General features: G+C 45.7%; 3 protein-coding genes across 3 annotated transcripts; 1 reads left to right on the forward strand and 2 right to left on the reverse strand.

Annotated features, from left to right (window-relative positions):
* The first annotated feature begins 1 nt into the window (after position 1).
* On the forward strand, positions 2-418 carry CSUI_008261 (uncharacterized protein). Its single transcript, XM_068068395.1, has one exon. It carries the CDS (start codon positions 39-41, stop codon positions 231-233), a length of 195 nt encoding a protein of 64 aa, XP_067919628.1. The 5' UTR covers positions 2-38; the 3' UTR covers positions 234-418.
* Positions 419-782: 364 nt separating this feature from the next.
* CSUI_008262 (dead deah box helicase domain-containing protein) lies at positions 783-18,810 on the reverse strand. The gene is made up of 22 exons (XM_068068396.1): positions 16,375-18,810; positions 15,232-15,448; positions 15,012-15,126; positions 14,159-14,347; positions 13,193-13,459; positions 12,511-12,639; positions 11,861-11,983; positions 11,121-11,279; positions 10,368-10,451; positions 9,802-9,996; positions 9,173-9,279; positions 8,465-8,607; positions 7,663-7,770; positions 6,536-6,858; positions 5,986-6,213; positions 5,396-5,533; positions 4,905-4,979; positions 4,302-4,415; positions 3,470-3,571; positions 2,521-2,583; positions 2,098-2,148; positions 783-1,174 (listed from the first exon to the last, which is right to left on the reverse strand). Exons 1-22 carry the CDS (start codon positions 18,341-18,343, stop codon positions 1,061-1,063), a joined length of 5,013 nt encoding a protein of 1,670 aa, XP_067919629.1. The 5' UTR covers positions 18,344-18,810; the 3' UTR covers positions 783-1,060.
* Positions 7,449-7,656, reverse strand: CSUI_008263 (uncharacterized protein; the record flags this gene model as incomplete). Its single annotated transcript, XM_068068397.1, has 1 exon — positions 7,449-7,656. A coding segment is annotated over one exon (126 nt), but the record flags the coding sequence as incomplete, so codon positions are not given.
* Positions 18,811-19,313: the final 503 nt, after the last annotated feature.

Raw genomic sequence — 19,313 nt, forward strand, 5'->3', positions numbered from 1 at the left:
CTTCTGACACTAGCATTTCTCTGTCTCCGTTAGGTGTAATGAACGGCGCGCAAAATGCGGTCAGTTCTGAGGGATCGTCTACTACCGTACGTCCCTTACCCCGACAGGTCATGAGTATCCCCGTCCCGATGTCTGCCGCTCCCCCAGTACGTGTCCAGCCCTCGTACCAGACCACGATAGTACGACAGGCTGTGGGAGCTGCGCCCGGGGGCGCAGACCTCTATTCCCATTAAGCCTGCAGCAGGGAAGACTATAGGACGTCAGATCTGGGGCTTTTTTCTGTTTGAATCTCTTTGGTCGTTCCACCTGGCATGAGCTTGGATTATCAAAGTCGTTCTCAGCGCCAATGCTTCAAGCAAAATGCTTTTCTTTTTTTTTGACCTTTCCGACGTGCACTTCACCTACAGCTGCGCCCCTCNNGGGGGGGGGGGGGGCGGGGGAGGCTAGTGCCGCGAGCTGATGTGGTCAGACTGGTGTGAAACACTGAACAGGTGTCCCAATTTGTCTTTACCAATTAATGAATTTTGTGTTTCCTTTATCCCCAATGTGCTGCATGGGGAGGACACTCTGTCACTCGTACCAGCCAAGAATGGCTGCCCGGAGAACTCAATTTTCAGACTGACAGACCCGCGGTAGTGTCGGGAGCTTTCAGTGACCCGTGCAGTGCAGCAGTACCACGGGGGTATAGCAATGTCACATAAGGAATGATCGATTGTCTCCATCGAGTCAGCTACCTGATATAGCGTGGGCAAGATGTGGGGCTCTCCGTGGTGTTTGCAGCGTTCCGAAAAGACCATCTATCCGTATCAAGATCCTTCTTTGCCTTCAACACCTCAGTTCTACCTTTATCCAACCAAGACATTCTTCGGCAAGACGTAAAGTAAACGTTGCAGCACATCGGAGCATTCAGTGTTGACTGACGAATATTCTCTCCCTGCTTGCTAGGAATAAGATAGCACAAGTCCCCCTCTTGTACGAATATGTGCAAACTATCTGCCCCCCTTCTTCTGCTCCTCCTCCACCTTGTCCTCACTCTTTCCTTCTCTTCATTACCTCGTCATCACTGAAGATAGAGTGAAATGGCAAAGACAATATCCCTATGAATACGCTCAGAGGTCTCATGCATCTTCTGGTCTAACGCCCCATCTCCTATCAAAATGGCAGCTTGACGAATCTGAAGAGAAAACGGTGGAAAGAAAAAAACCACAACGCGGTCACACAAGGAAGAAGAAAAGACATTCGCACAAGAAGTGCCAGAGGAAGAAGAACAAATACAAACAGAAAACAATCTCTCCCTCCTGCCTGTCGTGCCTTTAACAGGGGAAACGTGTACATATACGGCCTTTGCCTTTGTTTACTTTCTTCTTTTCAGCCACTTTCATCACCACACACTCTTCCCGTCTTCTGCTGTCTGGGACTGATCCAGATGCAAGGATCCCTACTTCTTTCGACTGCAAATCACAACAAGCTTGGAATTTTCTTTACCAGCACCATCGTAATTTAGCTTCAAAAGCAAGTGGCGAAGTGATTCTTCCAGGAACGCCTGTGTAGTGTCGCTGTATGTACACCTGCTGCATCTGCATTCACCACAGTCGTGCTGATGACGGAAGTAACACTCTCTTCTCCCCTTCTCTCTTATCGCGCGGAAATGCTGTCAAAAGATACACCTTGTGTGGAGGGGGACTTGGAACGAAATACCCGACTCGACATGGAGAAAATCTTGCCCCGACCCACTACTCGATACGTTTAGCAGTGTAAATTGCCAGATGGGGGCCGATCCACGGACCGTCACAATGAAACGGTTAACCCGCACACCCTTTACTCCATTCTAGGGGCTTTCAACAACACAGTTCGACTCCGTTTTTAGTCGAGTCATCATGAGAGAAAAACCTCTTTCTAGTGTATCAAGGGTTGGCTTTCTCCTCCGAAGCCTCGGGACGCACACACATGCAAAAGTCACACAGATGGATATGTATAGATACAGGTATAGAGCGAACTCTCCGTATTAGGGTCTTAGGACTGCATGCCGTGTGTCATTAAAAGCCACGACGAATACTGGTTGAGTGAGGTGATGAAAATAAACACCCTCTCAGTTACCTTTCGAAGGAGTTCATCGAGACGAAGAATCGCTCGGACGATCGACCCTTCCTGGATGAACGAGAAGACCTCACCCCACACGAAACACGAGTGCCAGCTCAGAAACCTCTGCCACGAAGGATATACCAGATACAGAGGTAGTATATGTGCAGCTTAAGGAACTTACAAGCTTGTACTCATACATACACATCTACTCGCAGGTAACACCGAGAGTCTACGCTGAGAAACCCAGGTATCTGTTGAATGGGTTGAATCGCATCGAAATAGAATGGGTCTAGGAAGAATGGCAGACCACCGCAAAAGGATGTAACGAGTCTGGTTAAACTTGCTGGTCGTCTCTGGTGGATGTCCGGTCAACATGACAAGAAAAGCAAGAAGTATGCCGTACACCACCCCCTGTCTTGCACGTTTCTACTGAATTACCTGTGCGTTCGTTTTTTGCATGATTTCACCGAAGCTAACTCCGCTTGCCCATTCATAAGCAACCTGGGAGAGAAAGAAAGAACAACAGTGAAAAAAGACAGAACAAACGTTTTTCTCTGACACCAATCACCAAATTCGGGTAGAAGAACACCTCGAAAGCTGATACATGAGAAGCACTGAGTGAGGTGTATCTACACCCCAACTGCCATTGCGTAGCACGCACTCCTCCTGGTCGAGGCCACATCAGCCAAAGTATTGAGAAACGGTAGGAATCTCCGTATCGCAGTTCACTCCCTAAGACATTTACAGTCTCCTATTCTCGAATCTATTTCCAGGACACACATCTATACAGATATGTACATACATCTACATAAGTCGGCGTATATATATGTATCTGACGAAGTTCTGACATACTGTCGCCAGAGGCAGCACCGTTAAGGAAAAGATACTGACGAAGAAATTTCTCTCAAGACCTTCCTATGGCTATATACATGTGTACGCATCTAAGGAGGTATGTGGATACACGCAAGAAACCCACATCACTTTGTGTTATTTCTTCACCTCTACGCAAAGAAGTGGTGCTACTTCTCCTGAAAAACGAGCTCAACAGAACGCTAAACCGAAAGACCTGGGAGAACGAAAGAGACGATCAGGAGAGGAGAGGTGTCTGACTTAATCACGGCCCCGGCGGCCTACGTGTATCCGTCCTAGTACACACGAGAAAGTACATACGAATTGTGGAGGCAACCCCCCCAAAGACCGCTCTCTGTATGTACACCACAGACCTGACGTGGATCTACACGCCTCACTCCGACATTTGTAGATACCTATCCACCCATATACATACCGACAGACACTCGAGACGAGCACCGGGAGGGTATATGGATACACGTGAGTATCATGAGGAGAGACGTTCTTTCCTTCCCGATTCGCCAACCCCTCTCCATACCAGAGAGAATGAGAAATTCAAGAGCTTCCACCAGTCTTCTGAGTTAACTCGAACTCCTGAGTTCACTTGCATCTTGTAGATCTGCAGATGCAGATCTTCTGCCTGAAAAGAAAACAGAACAGCAGAGAGTGGGTATGGAAAGATGCTTCCTGCGGCAATCTTCTTCATCATGTAGAACAAAACGGCATGCGACTCGTCAATGTATTATTGCATTTAAACAGGATCTGCTTCTTCCATGATATGCACTCGTGAAAAGGAAGAACGATAGACAAGAGAGAAACCTCCTGTGTCTACAGCCAGTCCAAGCACGGGAGAGCTCTCAAAACAAACTACTTGTGAAAAGCCTTTGCCAGTTTCCATACTAAATCCACATGATAGGTGTCACGATGCAGTGTACACGCATTGAACAGGTGAGAAAGCGTCTCCCAAACCCCTCACTTGATTTAACTATAACTACGTCTATAAGCAAAGTTTCTCTCCCCTGTGTTCACGTCAGAACGTTTCTAGCAGCCCCGGAATAAAAGTTTCTATACAGAATTGCAGAGAGCACTTCAAGCGACTCCTTTTCGACAAAGAACACTCCCAAACTTCCAAGGAAACAAGGACGCTACTTCTACTCTACCATGTGTATTCCACCATCCCATCCGAATGTAGAGACACCAGCGCTCTTTCGAAATGTAGAGCCTACACACTACAGAACAAACACGCGATGTCTCCAGTAGACAACAACTTGTATAAACATCCTCATATTCGGGGCTTTGATTTGTGGAGAGAAAAGGAGAGAAAGTAGAAAGAACGGTGAGTGATCCATTCATCATATATAAGAACATACCTGTTCTCTAGCCCGCCGAACCCCGGCAGTAGGAGCGGGCACCTCCTCCGTAGACTTTCCATCAGGTGTCACAAAGGCAGAAAGAACAGCCGCAATTTCCTCTGGTTGCAAGCCCTGGAAAAAAAAAGCAGTTGACGATAAGAGAAAGCCAAAAGGAGAGTCTCTGTCTCCGTCTCTTATGCATGTCTCTGTACGGCGGCCGGTGGATACACGCCTCACACCTGTTTCTTCGACACGGTGTCGGTCTTTGTGCATATATATACAAATATATACATCATGAAAGCCCTAAACTATCCTCCGTCTTCAGAATCGTAAGAAAAGGAGAAGGAGGTCGTAGTTCTATTGGCTAACCACGTGACGACAACAACTTCAAGAGGACAGTATAGGGTGAAACTAGTTCTACGTACTGGAATGACTAGGTACGTAAATCATTAGACCCTGTGTCACATCCCCTTTCTCCTCTCCACTGTGAATCTGCCAGACTGGGGTATATACCCAGCTCCATCACCTTTCTCTCCTTTAGTCAGGACAGATGGAGAACTAGATATCTGCAGAAGAAAGCAATCGAGTGGATTCGAATACGGAGAGAAAGAAAAGACTTACATCCAAGACATTTTGGAAGAGAAGCTCCGTGAGAGTCAGTTCGTCTCCAGACATGATCTGGCATGCTACACGGCCCTGACAAAAGAGATAGAAAAGAAAGGGCGGCATACGCAGTAATTCAATCGAAGCTTCTTCCCAGATCGGCTCACAAATAGCTCCATACAAAAGCTTCGTACCCCACAAGCAATTACTACTCCTCCTCTACCCTTACCTGAGCGATACAGACTACGGAAAGCTACAACCTGCAACACGTCTTTCCTCTCTTCAAACTGATTTGACTGGATAGAAGTATATAGGTGTGTGTCATGTCTGTACCTGTATCTCTATACCCGTATCTCCAGTACATATATACAGCCGTATCCATATCTGTCTCATTAATATCTACACATCTTCTTCCATGAAACCTCTACGCGGATATATGTGTGATCTGTGTATTCATCTGGGAGGTATTATCCGTACACCTCAACGTATCAATGATCCACCTTCCTTACCTTGACAGTAGGGACGCCTGTTTCTTTATCAATGAGCCGCAGACGCTCTAAGACGAGAAGACGAGACTCCATCTCAGGATACAAATCCAAAGATTCTTCTTGTAACAGACGCCCAATCTCATCAATCTCGCTACGAAGCTGAAAGACAAATAAAGAGGGTGAGTGAAAAAGAAAGAAAGGGGAGGGGGGAGGGGATGACGGAAAGCATGCGTGCGGACGCAGACACAAGAGAAAGAAGAACGGAAAAGACGGACATGATGCTTTGACGAAGAGAATCCCCACGCTAACGAGTGAAAGCATGTATACCTAGTCTCTCTTATTCACAGGCATACACTCTCTCCTTCCCCCCCCCGCTTTCAACAAGCATAGCGAGACGGGAGAAGGAGAAAAACTAGACGCTCTTAGAAGAAAAAGACAGAAGACTTCTTATGTATCTACACCTCACAAAAGAGCTACTCGATTACAGTGAGTGGGACCTATGTTGGACCTTCATCTCCACAGACGCTCCAAATGAGAAGGTTCCCTCACCAAGCTAGCTCTGCAGACACGCCAGCGCTGTAACCTAGAGATGAATAGACAAATATGCTTACCTCTCTTTTACGGCAGGCCAGTTTCATGTGCTGTTCACGTAGGGGGCAGCTTAGACACTTATTCTGTTTGAGCTGGGAAAAGACATCTTTCTGAAGAAGAAGAGTTGAGACAAATTCTACTTCCAGCTGCTTTAATGGCTTCGTGAATGACAGAGGAACAAGCCCCTTGTCTTCCCTCCCTTGTTCTCCTCCTCTTCCTCCACCCTCGTGTATGAGCCGATTCAATTCCTACGACATAAGGAAAAGAAGAAAAGAAGAATTCGTCCTTCATCCCTACCTGTCATTGGTGTAGTCACAAGTGCAGTTGAAGATATACATGCACACGACACCAAGTGCATACGCAAAGCGTATATACGCCTGCATGCGTATATATGTATATACATACACCTATACACACAACAGTTTGCATCAAGGGATGTGTATGTATATATTTGTATAGATGAATTACTATAGTAACACATACGCCTATACATAGACAGCTACACGCACATACACACATATGCAGATACCCACTATACATTTATATGTATGTCTATATGGCCAAGCTTACCTGAGCCAGAGTTGAGAGGGCGTGGACGTCTTCGTACTTTGGTTGGTTGGACTTATCCGCCATGAAAGGCGCCTTAAGTATTTGATTGCAGACAGTCTCGACTTGCAGGAGACTCACTCCCTTGACGACAACCCACTCTAGAACGCTTGGAGTGATACTGGTATTATTGCTCATAGAAATAAAGGGGGAAGATTGGAGATTGAAAGGATTCGAAAGACCAGAAGAAGAAGAAGAGGAAAGAGAATCCATGAAGAAAGATGAGGATAAGGAAGCAGGGAAAACGCCGCTAGCTAAGATCGTGACCGGAGGAAAAGAGATTTCAGCTGATTCGAGAGGCGAAAAGAAAACAAAGAGACAGCTTGCTGAGAAAAGCGTGAAGAAGACTCCTCCCTTCAAACGACCGATGAGGCCATCCTAACGGCATACGCTCATACCCGCTCCTAGAGAGCGAAGCGAATCTCGCACGGAATGAACTCAGCTCATGGATCTGAAGAGAGGTAGACGACACCTGCGCTCATCATTTCTTGTAGACGTGTGGGTGAGATAACTGGCGATACGGTCGGGATGATAGCCGAGAACAACTTCGAGGCTACATAAGATAGTCATCCATGCATCAGCTCCCTCATCTACCCGCATACGTACATGAATACATATGTATATGCAAGCGGGCGAATCAGCATATGTACCTAAATAACTATATATGCACATGAATATATACATATAATCTCCTGACACGTTTCCATGTGTATGTATTTGTATAGATGAATCTTCTTATGAATGTGTAATTGAGAGAGATAACAAGCGACACGGACGGGATGATAGCCAAGACCCCCGCTGAACTACTATGAACGCAGAGATCGCCCACAACGCAGAAGGAAAGAGCACAGACAGAAAATATGAAGAAGAATCGACTGTAGGGAAAACAACGAAAAGAAGAATGACAAAGAGAACTCGGCAAGAAAAGAAGAAAAAGTCGGAATTCATAAGGACGGATCTATGATATTCTGTCTGAACGACCGAGACGTCTACCAGTGGAAAAGCATCTCATAATTACCATCATCTTACATCCTTTTCGTCGTTTCTCTCTCCTTGGTTTTCCTTTCACTTCCCTTTCCCTTTCCTCTTACCACTTTTCTTTTTACTTCTCTTTTGATCTCGGTCTTTCGACTGTTCTACTAGATCTGCAACTCTCACCCAGCTTGGCAGCAGCACTAACATCTTGAAGGTCGGAGGTTCTACCGAAGACAAGAAGGAACGAAAGACGGAGAAGGAGATAGAAATGAGTGAGAGAGAGAGACAGTCGCTATGAAACAGGAGATCTGCTGCCAGCACAATGTCTTCTATACCTCCACAACTCATTATCTTTTTCGCCGGAAGTTCCCTATGTCGTCCTTTCAGTGGAAGTCGGAACGTCCGAATATAAGCCGAGTGAACAATGAATTGAAGCCTGCTTGAACTAGGAGGGGGTGAACGGGCAAAGAAAATGACTACCATCGTTCTAGACCCTTGGTGGTACCGTCACGAAGAAAGGAAAACACGGCTCTCAGGCATAGCAGTCGCAGATCTTACACCGCTTCACATCATCCTATATACGTACACAACTACACCTGTATACATATACGTATGTATACATGAGAGGACGGCGATCGGAAATGAGAGAAACAGGCAAGACTTTAAACGCGTAGGAAAAGAAGGATAATAAGTAACATTCTACCGACCAAAGCACATGCAGAGGGGCATTTGGCACGTAGAGACTTCAGCGAGAAATGGAAGAATCACTTCGACTTCGTCGAGAGCTAATGAAGAGAAAGACGCCGAATTTGTTTCGCGTCATTCAATCTTTCATTCTCCTTCCTGTCTCCTGTCATACTCTACGTCTCTTCTGTCTGATACGTCTCCCCCCGTGTGTATATGAATGTATATACATACCACTTGGGACGAGAGGCCGGAAATCGACATCTAAGAAAATCGATTCACAAGAAGTCTTTATGGAAGGAAAGAGAGAATGAACGATTGCAACACGCCCCGGACAAAAGACTGAAGAAGCTGCAGACCGATTCTGCCAGATCTTCCTGAAAAAGAAAACGAAAAGACGAAGAGGAAGAAGAAGAAGAATGCTCGTAGTACTACACAAGCCATCCAGAGAGAAAAACTGTATATATCAATATAGACGGCGAAAGACAGAGAGACCCACCGAAGAACCGCTTCTCGTGTCCTGTATATATGTCTTCGATTCTGGGGTATATCAGATAGATAGATAGATAGATAGATTAAAGATAGATAGTTTGTACATACGTACATGTATGTATATATATATATGTGTTTATATGTGTTCGTATACATATATGTATGTTCGATTGTCGATATAGAAATATATATCTGTTTATCTATGGCTCTCGGAGAGCGACTGATGCAACTTGGCACACTTACTTCTGTGCTGTCCACAAGTCTCCATGAAAAGAAAACTGAACAAAGAGACATGTCAAGGTTTGAAACACGACATGCATATAATGCATAGACTAGTTGACTTGAAGTCGGTAAGCTCGAGTCGAGAGAAAAGATAGGCACATACACACGTTTGTGTACTTTGATACACAAAGTAGGGGAGTAGTTGGTTGACAAAATAGAAAGACATACATGTGCATATTTTGAGAGAGATGTCGATTCCGATACTCAAGCTCGGCTAGTTCTTCGATAGCTGGCTCTCCGTGTATACAGTCGATTTCAGGCAGATCTCTCAGTTCCTTGAAGAGGACACCCAACAGAGAAGGAAACACATACACAACGGCTCATCGTCTTTCTCAGCTGTGTCGCGTATCCTGCATTAAATTAAGATGATCAATCTCTTTTCCACACGGGCTGTCGATCATAGCGACGACGACCCAAGAAGCTTCCACTGTGTGTAACAGATATGTATGGACACAGATATCTATGAAGTGTACACACAAATATACGTAAACCTCCACATACGCATCTATACATCGATACAGATACAAATTTGGATCTATACACGCAGTTGTACCCATGCTTGGTATGACGTCGATGACTTGCTTCTCTCGTGTCAGCGCTCGCTAGCGCCACAGACGAAGATACGATACGTTACCACCACAAGGGAAAGCGTTCTTTGCGTGTGGGTTCTATTAGAGTAATTCCTCTTTCTTTTCTCTTTTATTTCTTCTTTCCATTCCTCTTCTGTCTTCTCTCCCTCCGTGATAAGAAGATTGAGAACTAGAGAAAGAAGAAGAAAAGGCGCCCTATTGCCATACCTTTTGTTTCCTTTTAAGGTCGCGCTTATATACGGGGATTTGAGATGTTCGATTAGCTTCCATGAAAGACTTGGAGAGGAAAGACGAGAGTGTCATAACGTCCCGACGAGCAGAGAGAAGAAGAAGCGTTTGATAAGTCAAGCGGAATCGACTATACAACGGGTTCGCTTTCTCGATCATCATGCCCGTTAATTCCTGAAAGCCGATTTCCGCAACGATGGCAGACAGAAGAAAGGGAGAAGGACAACACCCGGCGAAATCTAGAGATACTTCTCTCGAGCAGAGAAAGAGAGGAGAGAAACAGAGACGGAGAAAGGAGAACGAAGAGCTCTAACAACGAGAGTGGATAAAGAAGATGAAGAAAAAGGCTGAAGGAAGAAGAAGAGAACACAAGACGTTTCGTTGTGGCCAAGAGAAACCTTTCTGAAAACGCCGTTGTGCCTGGAGAACGGAGGAGGTGAATAAGGAAGAAAGGCAGAAGGCAAACGTGATCATGAGAGAGCTTTTATGACAAGTTTAACGGTGCTGCTACTACTACTACTCCTCCTACTTGAAAATATACGTACCTTCGGATCAGGAATTTCATCTGCACAGAAGATATACACATGTCCAAATGTATCTATGCCTCTTCTCCCGGCTCGCCCTGCCATCTGGAAGAGAAGAAGAAATACAAAGCAAAAGGAGACGAGGAACAACCAAATGACTCTTGAGAAAGAATCCCCTTCAACCTACATCTCTCGTCCTACATCTCTCTTACAACAAGCAGCTTCGGTGATACCTACATGCATATGCTTATTTAGTATGTACCTATATATATAGATATATATAGACATGTACATATCACATCAGTACGTATATACATGCAGAGTACGCAAGCTACGGGTGTAGCCATCAGCAAGGAGGTACATACTCCAGATATTAAGCGAGTGGACGTATGCTTGTTTTCCATATAGAAAAGCACGTACGAACTTCTTCTTCTCCTTACACAACTCAGCTTCCTAGCTCACAAAGACACTTTGGTGTCGAAAGCAGGAGATACTACCAACACCCCCACACACACACGCATCTCGTTCTACGCAGCTCCTTATGTAGAGATACCATCTACATGAAGAGATAGGGATCCACAACACATATATACAGGAGAAGAACAGAAAGCAAGGAGAGAGTTCACGAGAAATGAGATGAATGGGAGATACGGAATGAATGAGGGGTGGAGAAGAAAGTGAAGAAGATAAGAAAGCCAGGTTGGTCTTCTTTTCAGTACAGGACTGTTTTCTCTCTTGTGATGAGTTCGAGGCAGGGAAGTCTTTCTGATATACCTGGGTATACTCTGAGGCATGAAGCATACGAGACCTCTGCCCATCATGCTTGGTTAGAGACGAGAAGACGACAGATCGAGCTGGCATGTTCAGTCCGATCGCTAAAGTCTCTGTAGCAAATAGGACACGAACTAAACCTCTCTGGAACAGAATTTCCACCTGCGCGCAGAAGGAAAGGAAGAAAGTTGCGAAAAGACGATTTCTCATTCATACACCGAGACACTCGCAATACAGACCGAGTGACAGTGAAAGGTGAGAGGCGTATGAAGTCACAAAAGAAGATACGCAAATATATATATAGATAGATACATATGGAGAGCGAGAGAATATCTGATAGTATACTGATACGTATACATAACGAGGTATACAGAGGAAGAGATGCCTTATCCACAAACCAAGACAGACAGTCTCTAGATATACATCGAGATATACAGAAGACTCTCTACCTATACCTTCATACACAATCGAACAGCAGCATGGAGTACACACATGTTCCGCGAGAGAGAGAGACATATACATTCCCCCAGTTTTGTCCCGCCGTGCTCACGCACTGTCGATTCAGTCTATACATGTAGAAAGCGATACAAGAGATGCGTGCGTGTGCAGATACACTAAAGAGAACTCCGAAAAGACTGCAAGGAAAGAAGTGATTGTGGGACGGGTATAATAGGGGGAGAAGGAGACAATTAAATGACTGCTGAAAGAGCAGAAGCAGCCGACGAGAGACTGAGTTCGCTGACCATTTCTTTGATGATCGGGAGTAATCCTCCGTGATGTATGCCTATCCCTCTTTGGACGAGAGAACAGACGAATCTTATCTGAGGAAGATCACGATCCCCTGGCGACAAAGCCATCAAACATTCCTACACGGAGAACAACCCAAGCAGAAAGAGAGAAGGAGAAAAACTCCAGAAGGAAGAAAGAAAGAGAACCGAAACGCAAGGGGAGAAGAAGACGAGAAGAGCCAGTCTGCTCACCATGACCGATAGAACTTTCAGGGGAGAGAAAGAAGACACAAGATTTCCGGTATATGTGCATACATGTACAGATGGTAGGTAAATAGATAGATAGATGAGACCGGGTGCGACTACATACACTGCAGCAGAGGTACGGGAAGTTCTGTCGTCTATATGGGTAAATATCGACGTAAACAGATCTGCAAATACATACACACAGACACGTACATCCAACAAGTACACACGGCTGTACCATGCATGTATAGATAGATATCTCTACATAACAACCTACCGACTGCAACTTGCAACGCCTGTCTATAAAGAGAGCGTGCACCTATGTCTCCTTTTCTCAGGTGGTGTACGTATATGCAGAGAAGTACGTACGAAGGTATGTACGAGTGTCTAATAAGTTGAGACTGAAGCGGGGAGCTTACTTTGACAAAAAGGTGAATTTTGGATCGGTCATTGTGAGAGAGAACGACATTCAGTTTTCTCATTGCCTGTGCATACACCTCACATTTCCTTCTACTAAAACAGAAAACGACCACCGGCAGTTCCCCGTCCTGAAGAACAAACACAAAAGAGCTAGCAAAGAGAAATCTCCGATACCGATCTCCCCCGTCTCTTTCACACTCTATCACTCTCTGCAGATCGCTGTTGTATACACGAGTGGTTGTCTTCAGAGACCCTACTCCTTCTCTCCCTTCTCTCGCCATACAGACATGCACACATGCAGCCACAAGCCTTCCGCCTCTTTATGAATAGGAACAGGTAAAGATATGTAAGTGAGAGAGAGAAATGTTTCTAGAAAAGGAAGAGACAAGATGTAGTGAACAGAGCCGCACGGTGGAGATACATACACGTATGGCCCTGGAGGTTCGTTCACACGAAGCAGTAGTGCAACAACGGTAGATCTTCACGTACATATGCACATACAACTAGGTAATGTACATACACACTATGGCACAAACACCGAGTTATACCAGTAGGTACACACATCTACACAGATCCTGTATTACAGCTTGAGAAATGTGGGTGAAGAATATCGATCTCCATTCTCGTTAAAAAGAGACATGAATCAACAAGAGAACAGAGAGGTATCAACGGCGGCTTTACCTTTTCAAGCTTGGTAATAAGACCTTGCAGTCGGTGGATTTCTGTCTTCAGTTTAGCTTCATTTGTTTGAAAGAGATTCTTCCCCGTACTACTACTACTACTCTGAGAAGAGAATGATCCACCTCTTCCCCCGCTACCTCCTCCTCTTCCACCTCTCCCCCCTCTTCCTCCTCCTCTGTCTCCTCCTCCTCCTGATGGATGTTTGCCTTTCTGGGCAGAAGTCGAGTTATTCTTGTCTCGCACGTGTTTGAAAGCTTCATTGTACGCCTGACCGAAAACACCGTAGAAAGAACATACTATAGAAGCACACGTATAGCCACGCATTCCTATCTACCTATCTAGCTATCTCTCTGATCTTCCCTTCTTTGGACTGTTAAGACTTTTAGATATGCAGACAAGAGCCACCACATCTCTACAGCCAAAAAGGCCACGCCCGTCTTCATCCTAAACAGGTAACACTGAAATACTCACACTCTTGCCTCCTAACAGTGAGAAAAGCATACATAGATATCGGGTATATACAACAGCGCATATACACAAACTTATGTCTATCTACGTCAACGACTTGCTCTGAAAGTAGACGTAGATGCAAGGGAATAAATATGAAGCACGTAAAATGTGAGAGTGCCCACGAAGTTGGCGTCTACATGCCTAGTGTATATGCATGGACACTTGAACTTCGCTTACGTGCAGGTGCATTCAAATGGGGTGTACATGGCAGAAAGTGAGAAAGTGGAAGGGACACTACTGACCGACGGTGAGATTCCTTTTGGCTCACAGGAAAGAAAGCAAGGACAGGCTTCTCTAAAAGAGGGAAAGCTCGAAGAAGATAAAGAAAAAGAGGGAAGAAAGACAGATAAGACAGAACGCACAAGCTATACCGGAAAAGGTTTGTAAGAATCGACAAGAAGGCAGTTACACAAGTCTACACAGAGGGGAAGAGAAGTGAATCTCTCTCTTTCTTACTCCAGCCTGAAACTTTCCTTTAGCATCCATAAGAAGAAAAGACTTCTCATGAAACCAAAGATAATGGCGAAGAGGAGTCGGTCGTTTATTCGTCGAAAGAGTAAAGACTTCTCTCTGCTTCACCGAACCAACCCAGTCAGCGAATTGTCGGTAGTTTGGAAGAGTAGCAGATAACAAAATCATGTTGATCTGCACATACCACCAAGCGTATACATACAAGCTCTAGCATCCACCAAAATTTACATACATCCACACACACGACAGTGAATGCATACGCATAGGTGTACGTATACATCCTTACATACACCCAGACTCACTGCATTAAGCCTCTCTCTTCAGACCGGAACTAGTGAAGGCAGAGAAGTAGTTGGTCTCAACGATTTTACAATCGGCACACGCGTAATGAATCTATACGAAACCCACACAAGTGTAGTGTATATACACCGGAATCCATGGCGTGTAATGTGTATACACCAGAGTCGGTCTACCTGAAGTCTACATGCACCACAATGGACTCACGTAGAGTGTACGTGCGGCACAATCGAGACATAGAGTGTACGTGCGGCACAATCGAGACATAGAGTGTACATGCACCACAATCGAGATACATGGAGCGTACGTGCACCACAGTCGATGCGCAAAGAAGGAATATACACGACAGCTGATACACGTGTGAAATGTACACCACAATCCGCGCATGTCCAGTGGAGATACATCAGAATGCTAAATCCGCCGCCCGGGCATGCATGGCGTGTGTACAAACAAAAGACAGGGGATGACGATGAAGCGAAGGGGCGCAACTATTATCGGCGGTGAATGCACTGAAGAACAAGAGACAAGTTTTTAGCCTTACTTCCCTAGGAAGAAGAATAATTGATTCTTCCCATACTACTCCTCTCTCCAGGTCATTGACGTAGTGCGCTTCATCGAAGATAACCGTATCAACCAAGCCTATTAGTGCATCTCCTCTAAAGAAGGCACGAGAAAAACAAAAAGAAAAGAACAATGAGAGAGAGGAGGAGACAGAACGAGACAGCGATCTAGAGCGACAGAATGTGAGAGAGATATCTTACCTGTATAGAAGGCTGCGAAGGATTTCTGTTGTGACAATGAGACAGTTGGCGTCGGGATTGATACAAACGTCTCCCGTGATGATTCCAACAGATGGGAATTTCAGTCGAAACTCTCTGTACTTTTGGTTGCTTAAAGCCTTCAACGGGGAGGTGTATATACACCGTCGATTCCTCCGTATAGCCAGGGCAATCGCATATTCTGCTACCACTGTTTTTCCTGAGGAAAGGAAACGCATTGAAAAGAAATGAACGGTGAACCGAGGAATGTGATCGGAGCAAAACTGCATGTTCCTGAGGAAAACTCTAAGCTACAGTTCCGTCAATGCAGCGTTGGAACAAGCAAGGAAAGAAGACACTCGAAACAAGACCGCGTCAAACTCCCGAAGACAAACAGAAAAAAAAAGATCAAGAAGTTCTCCCCCTTCACGTTCCTGAGCTACGGCTGCAGAAGACTACATACATAGAAAGCTCCTCTCTCGTTCTTTTCCGTAGAGAAGACTTCTACCTGAAGAAATACATGGTTCCCATTCTCTTCTCGGGTTCTTGATTCGTACCAGAGAGAGCCTATCTTGGCCGGGAACAAAGCGAAAGACAGAGAAACACATCCTAAAGGAGCTGCGCAGAAACTATGGTCCCTGCCCTCTTCGGTGTACATACAGACACTACCACTACTGTTTCCAAGTGTAGAGACACCCATTCCGTCCATCAGGTAGTTGTAGTATAGACGCGTATGAAGAAAGTCGAAGAAACCGACCACAAAGATTAGCCTCCACTAGAATATCCAAGCAATCTGCGCTCTAAGCACTCGCAGTCAGCATGGAAACTCCAGTGCAAACCACATGCAGAATCTTTTCTCGAAGACCCAGTGCTCCACCTCCCTTCCACACAACTGCCCGGATATACGGAGACGTCCACACGTACAAGTGAAGACTCATAGCCTATACATACATACATACAGGTCTCTGTGTTTCCGTCTATGTTTCCATGATTCTACTGCGATGATAGAGGGGGCTGTAGAGAGGCACACTTTCTTTGTGTATGTGTTTAGCGATGTGTGCGGGGAAGAGATTTTCTAAGCCTATAGACAAGTACGCGTGTCCACACATGTCACTCACACGACTGGGCATAGAGAGAGAGACATACCTGCGCTTGTATGAGCAGCCACAAAGACAGTCTGATACTTTTCAAGATGGAGAATCGCTCTTTTTTGAAAGTCGTCGAGAAGAAAAGGAAACTCTAGTGCAAGGGGGACTTGAAGAGGGGAGAGATCGCCTGGTTCTTGAGGTATCGATGCAAGCCAAGACTTCATAGTATCATCTAAATCATCGTAACATATCTCGACACCGCCATCTCCAAGCGCTTCATCGTCGTGTTCTCCCTCGTCTTCTTCTTCTCCGTGCTTCTCTCCCCTATGCGTCTCTCCTTCTCCGTTCTCGTTCACCTGCTCGAGGGAATCTGCTACATGACCATCACTCTCGCCTCCTCCAGCAGCTTGGTTAGGATTTCCGTCAGTCTCAGTCTTCTTTGTCTTCGATGGATCCCCGTTTCTATTTCCTCCTCCTTCCATTCCTTCTTCTGTCTGGCTCAAGATACGAGCTCTCTCACGTCTTACAGCCTGTAGTTTTCTTCTGAAATGAGTCACATCGCTTGTATTGTCTTCAACACACCAGTGCTTTCGTATGTACCCCCCTCGGGGTGCTTTCAGTTTGTCTGTTGCAGGTGAGACCTTCTTCTCTCCTTCTAAGCCTGTCTTGTGTTGCGCAAGGGGAGTAGACGAAGAGAGAGCTTGGTCGTCTGCAGTCGGAGAAGGACTAGAGAGGACCGTAGTAGCCAAGGCATCTGCCGCAGAAGAGGACAGAGAGGAAGACGACGTTGGAGTGTGAGGTGCAGTAACACATAGAGCTTCGATAGATGCAAGGGCAGTCGCTTTGGCTTGTAATTCCTCATCATCTTCTCTTTTTCTTTCACATGGAGAGCTCTGAGATGATAAAGGGGGAGCCTCTAAAACATGTTCGTCTCTCCCGTCTACAGCAGGAACCGACTTCGAGAAGTATGGGAAGGCGTTTTGGGGAGGAAGAATTTCAACAAGAGGCGGAGGAGGTTTATTCAGATAAGAAGTAAATTGTTCGTTCTCTTGACACGGTTCGGAAGAAGATGAAGAACAAGAAGAAGAAAAAGGATTGAAGAGAAGATTCGATGCTTCAGAATTGAGAGGAGGAAAGAAGAAGAACTGGATACCAGTCGTATCCTGACTTCTCTCTTCTCCTTCTTCACCCCCGTCTTCCTCGTCTCCTAGCTTGACAGAAGAAGAGAAAGGAGGCAAAAGATCATTTTCGTTTGGTGGCGATAAAAGATTTCCAAGACGTCCTTCTCTCTTTCCTCTTGCTCCTCCTCCAAGGTCTTCTTCGTCTTCCTCCCACGATGCCAAAACACTCTCCTTATTCACGGTCGACACATCACAAGGTGCCGAGGGGAGAAAACGCAAGCCTCCCTCTTCTCTACTTTTGCCTTGTTGCTCTCTCCTGTCTTTTTGTGGCTCGGAGGATGAGAACATGGAAGCCTGGTCGGTGGCACTAGCCTTTATTGAGACCGCCGAGGATTGAAGAGAAAGAGGAGAAGAAGGAGAAGTCTCTCTTTGATGAGTAGAAGACGTAGTGGTTGAGTTACCTTCTGTTTTCACATCTTCGTCGTTTCCTTGGAGCATGCCGAAACACCGAAGAAGATTCTCTTCATCTTCTTGTCGCCACGGGTAAACTTCCTTACGTGAAGAAACCTGATAGAAAGAGGGAGCGTAGGGAGAAGGAAGAACAGGAAAGAAAGAACACTGAGCGTCAGGGGGTGGGACGGCTAGTTGCTCTGGGGAACCCAGCTTGTCGAGAAAAGAATCATTCGAACCCGGAGACGGAATCTGAGAAACTCCTGGTTTAAGCCGGGCATCCGTACGACTCCCCTCAACAGGCACTTGTTGGGAGGAGGAAGACGAGCCTTCATCTTCTTCTTCCTCTTCTTCCTCGTCGTCGCTAGTCCAGAAATCTGAGTCATTGCCATAGAGACAGACAGACGACGGAGCAGCAAAACGTGAATTAGCGGCTTGAACTCTCCCCGGAGCCATTTCCGCGAAGAAACGTTAAGAAGCAGGAGAAGTGGAGGGGTGTAAGGAAATAGCAGGGAGAAACCTCAAAGCAGACAGAAGAGCCAGGTATACACCTGGTGATGTATCACAGGAAACGTCTTTGAAACGAAAGAAGCAGAAGAACCCGATGATGCCGTTATAGCGCACAGGAGCGGACGCGAAAGAAGAAGAGAAAGAAGAGAAGCTGGATGAAGCGAGAGAAGACAAGAGAGAGAGAAGAATATCGTTGGGATATTCTCTCCGGGAAGACGGAGCACTGCTGGGAAGGCATCCCCAAAGAAAGAAGACGAAAGAAAGAGAGGCTTCCTCGGCCGGCGAGAGAAGTGGGGAAAATCTTTAGCTCTCCTTCCTGTAGTCACTTCCTCGGACACACAGAAAAGCGAAAACAAAGGCACAGAGAAAAATGGAAGACAAAGGATTAAAATAGACAAACGACGAAGAAGCCTGTAAAGAAGAGATGAGAGAATAATTAAGGGAATCTGCATGCAATCAAAAACATCTTTTTCTCCCCGTGTATGTGCAGGGGAAGTCGGAGAATAACAAGAAGAGGCGATGATGATGGGAAAGCACTGGGAAATTAGAAAACGTTCGCGATCTTGGTGAGACTTTCAATGAAACGGGGTGCTCTAAGTATCCGGCTTTTTCTCTTCTACTCGTGCACGGTGAGAGATGTTTGTTTTACAGGGAGAGAGAGAGAGAAAAAAAAACTGTACAGGAAACAGGAGATTTCCTCCCTCGACTAAAGGAGTGAAGGGAGATTATCTCCTTGTTTCCTGTACAGAACCAGATTAGAAGGAAAGCCCTGCAAGCACGTGCTTGCTTTCAGAGATGCGTATCTGAAGGAAGAGAACAACAGTGGCAGGAACTCTCTATCATTTTTTCTTCTCATCGCTCCCAAGGGGGACAAACGAAAACGAAAAAAGAGGGAGACAGGGAAACACAAGTTCTA

This window comes from Cystoisospora suis (assembly GCF_002600585.1).
Source record: "Cystoisospora suis strain Wien I chromosome Unknown contig_4585, whole genome shotgun sequence".
Lineage (NCBI taxonomy): Eukaryota > Apicomplexa > Conoidasida > Eucoccidiorida > Sarcocystidae > Cystoisospora > Cystoisospora suis.

Bases quoted from the DNA above. Each gene is read 5' to 3' on its own strand.
- CSUI_008262 (XM_068068396.1), bottom strand. From the start codon at position 18,343: ATGGCTCCGGGGAGAGTTCAAGCCGCTAATTCACGTTTTGCTGCTCCG. The intron at 6,214-6,535 runs GTAAGCTTGGCC...CTTATGTCGTAG, and splicing joins CCCTCTCAACTCTGGCTCAG to GAATTGAATCGGCTCATACA. The intron at 3,572-4,301 runs GTATGTTCTTAT...TTTTCTTTTCAG, and splicing joins TTCGGCGGGCTAGAGAACAG to GCAGAAGATCTGCATCTGCA.
- CSUI_008261 (XM_068068395.1), top strand. From the start codon at position 39: ATGAACGGCGCGCAAAATGCGGTCAGTTCTGAGGGATCGTCTACTACC.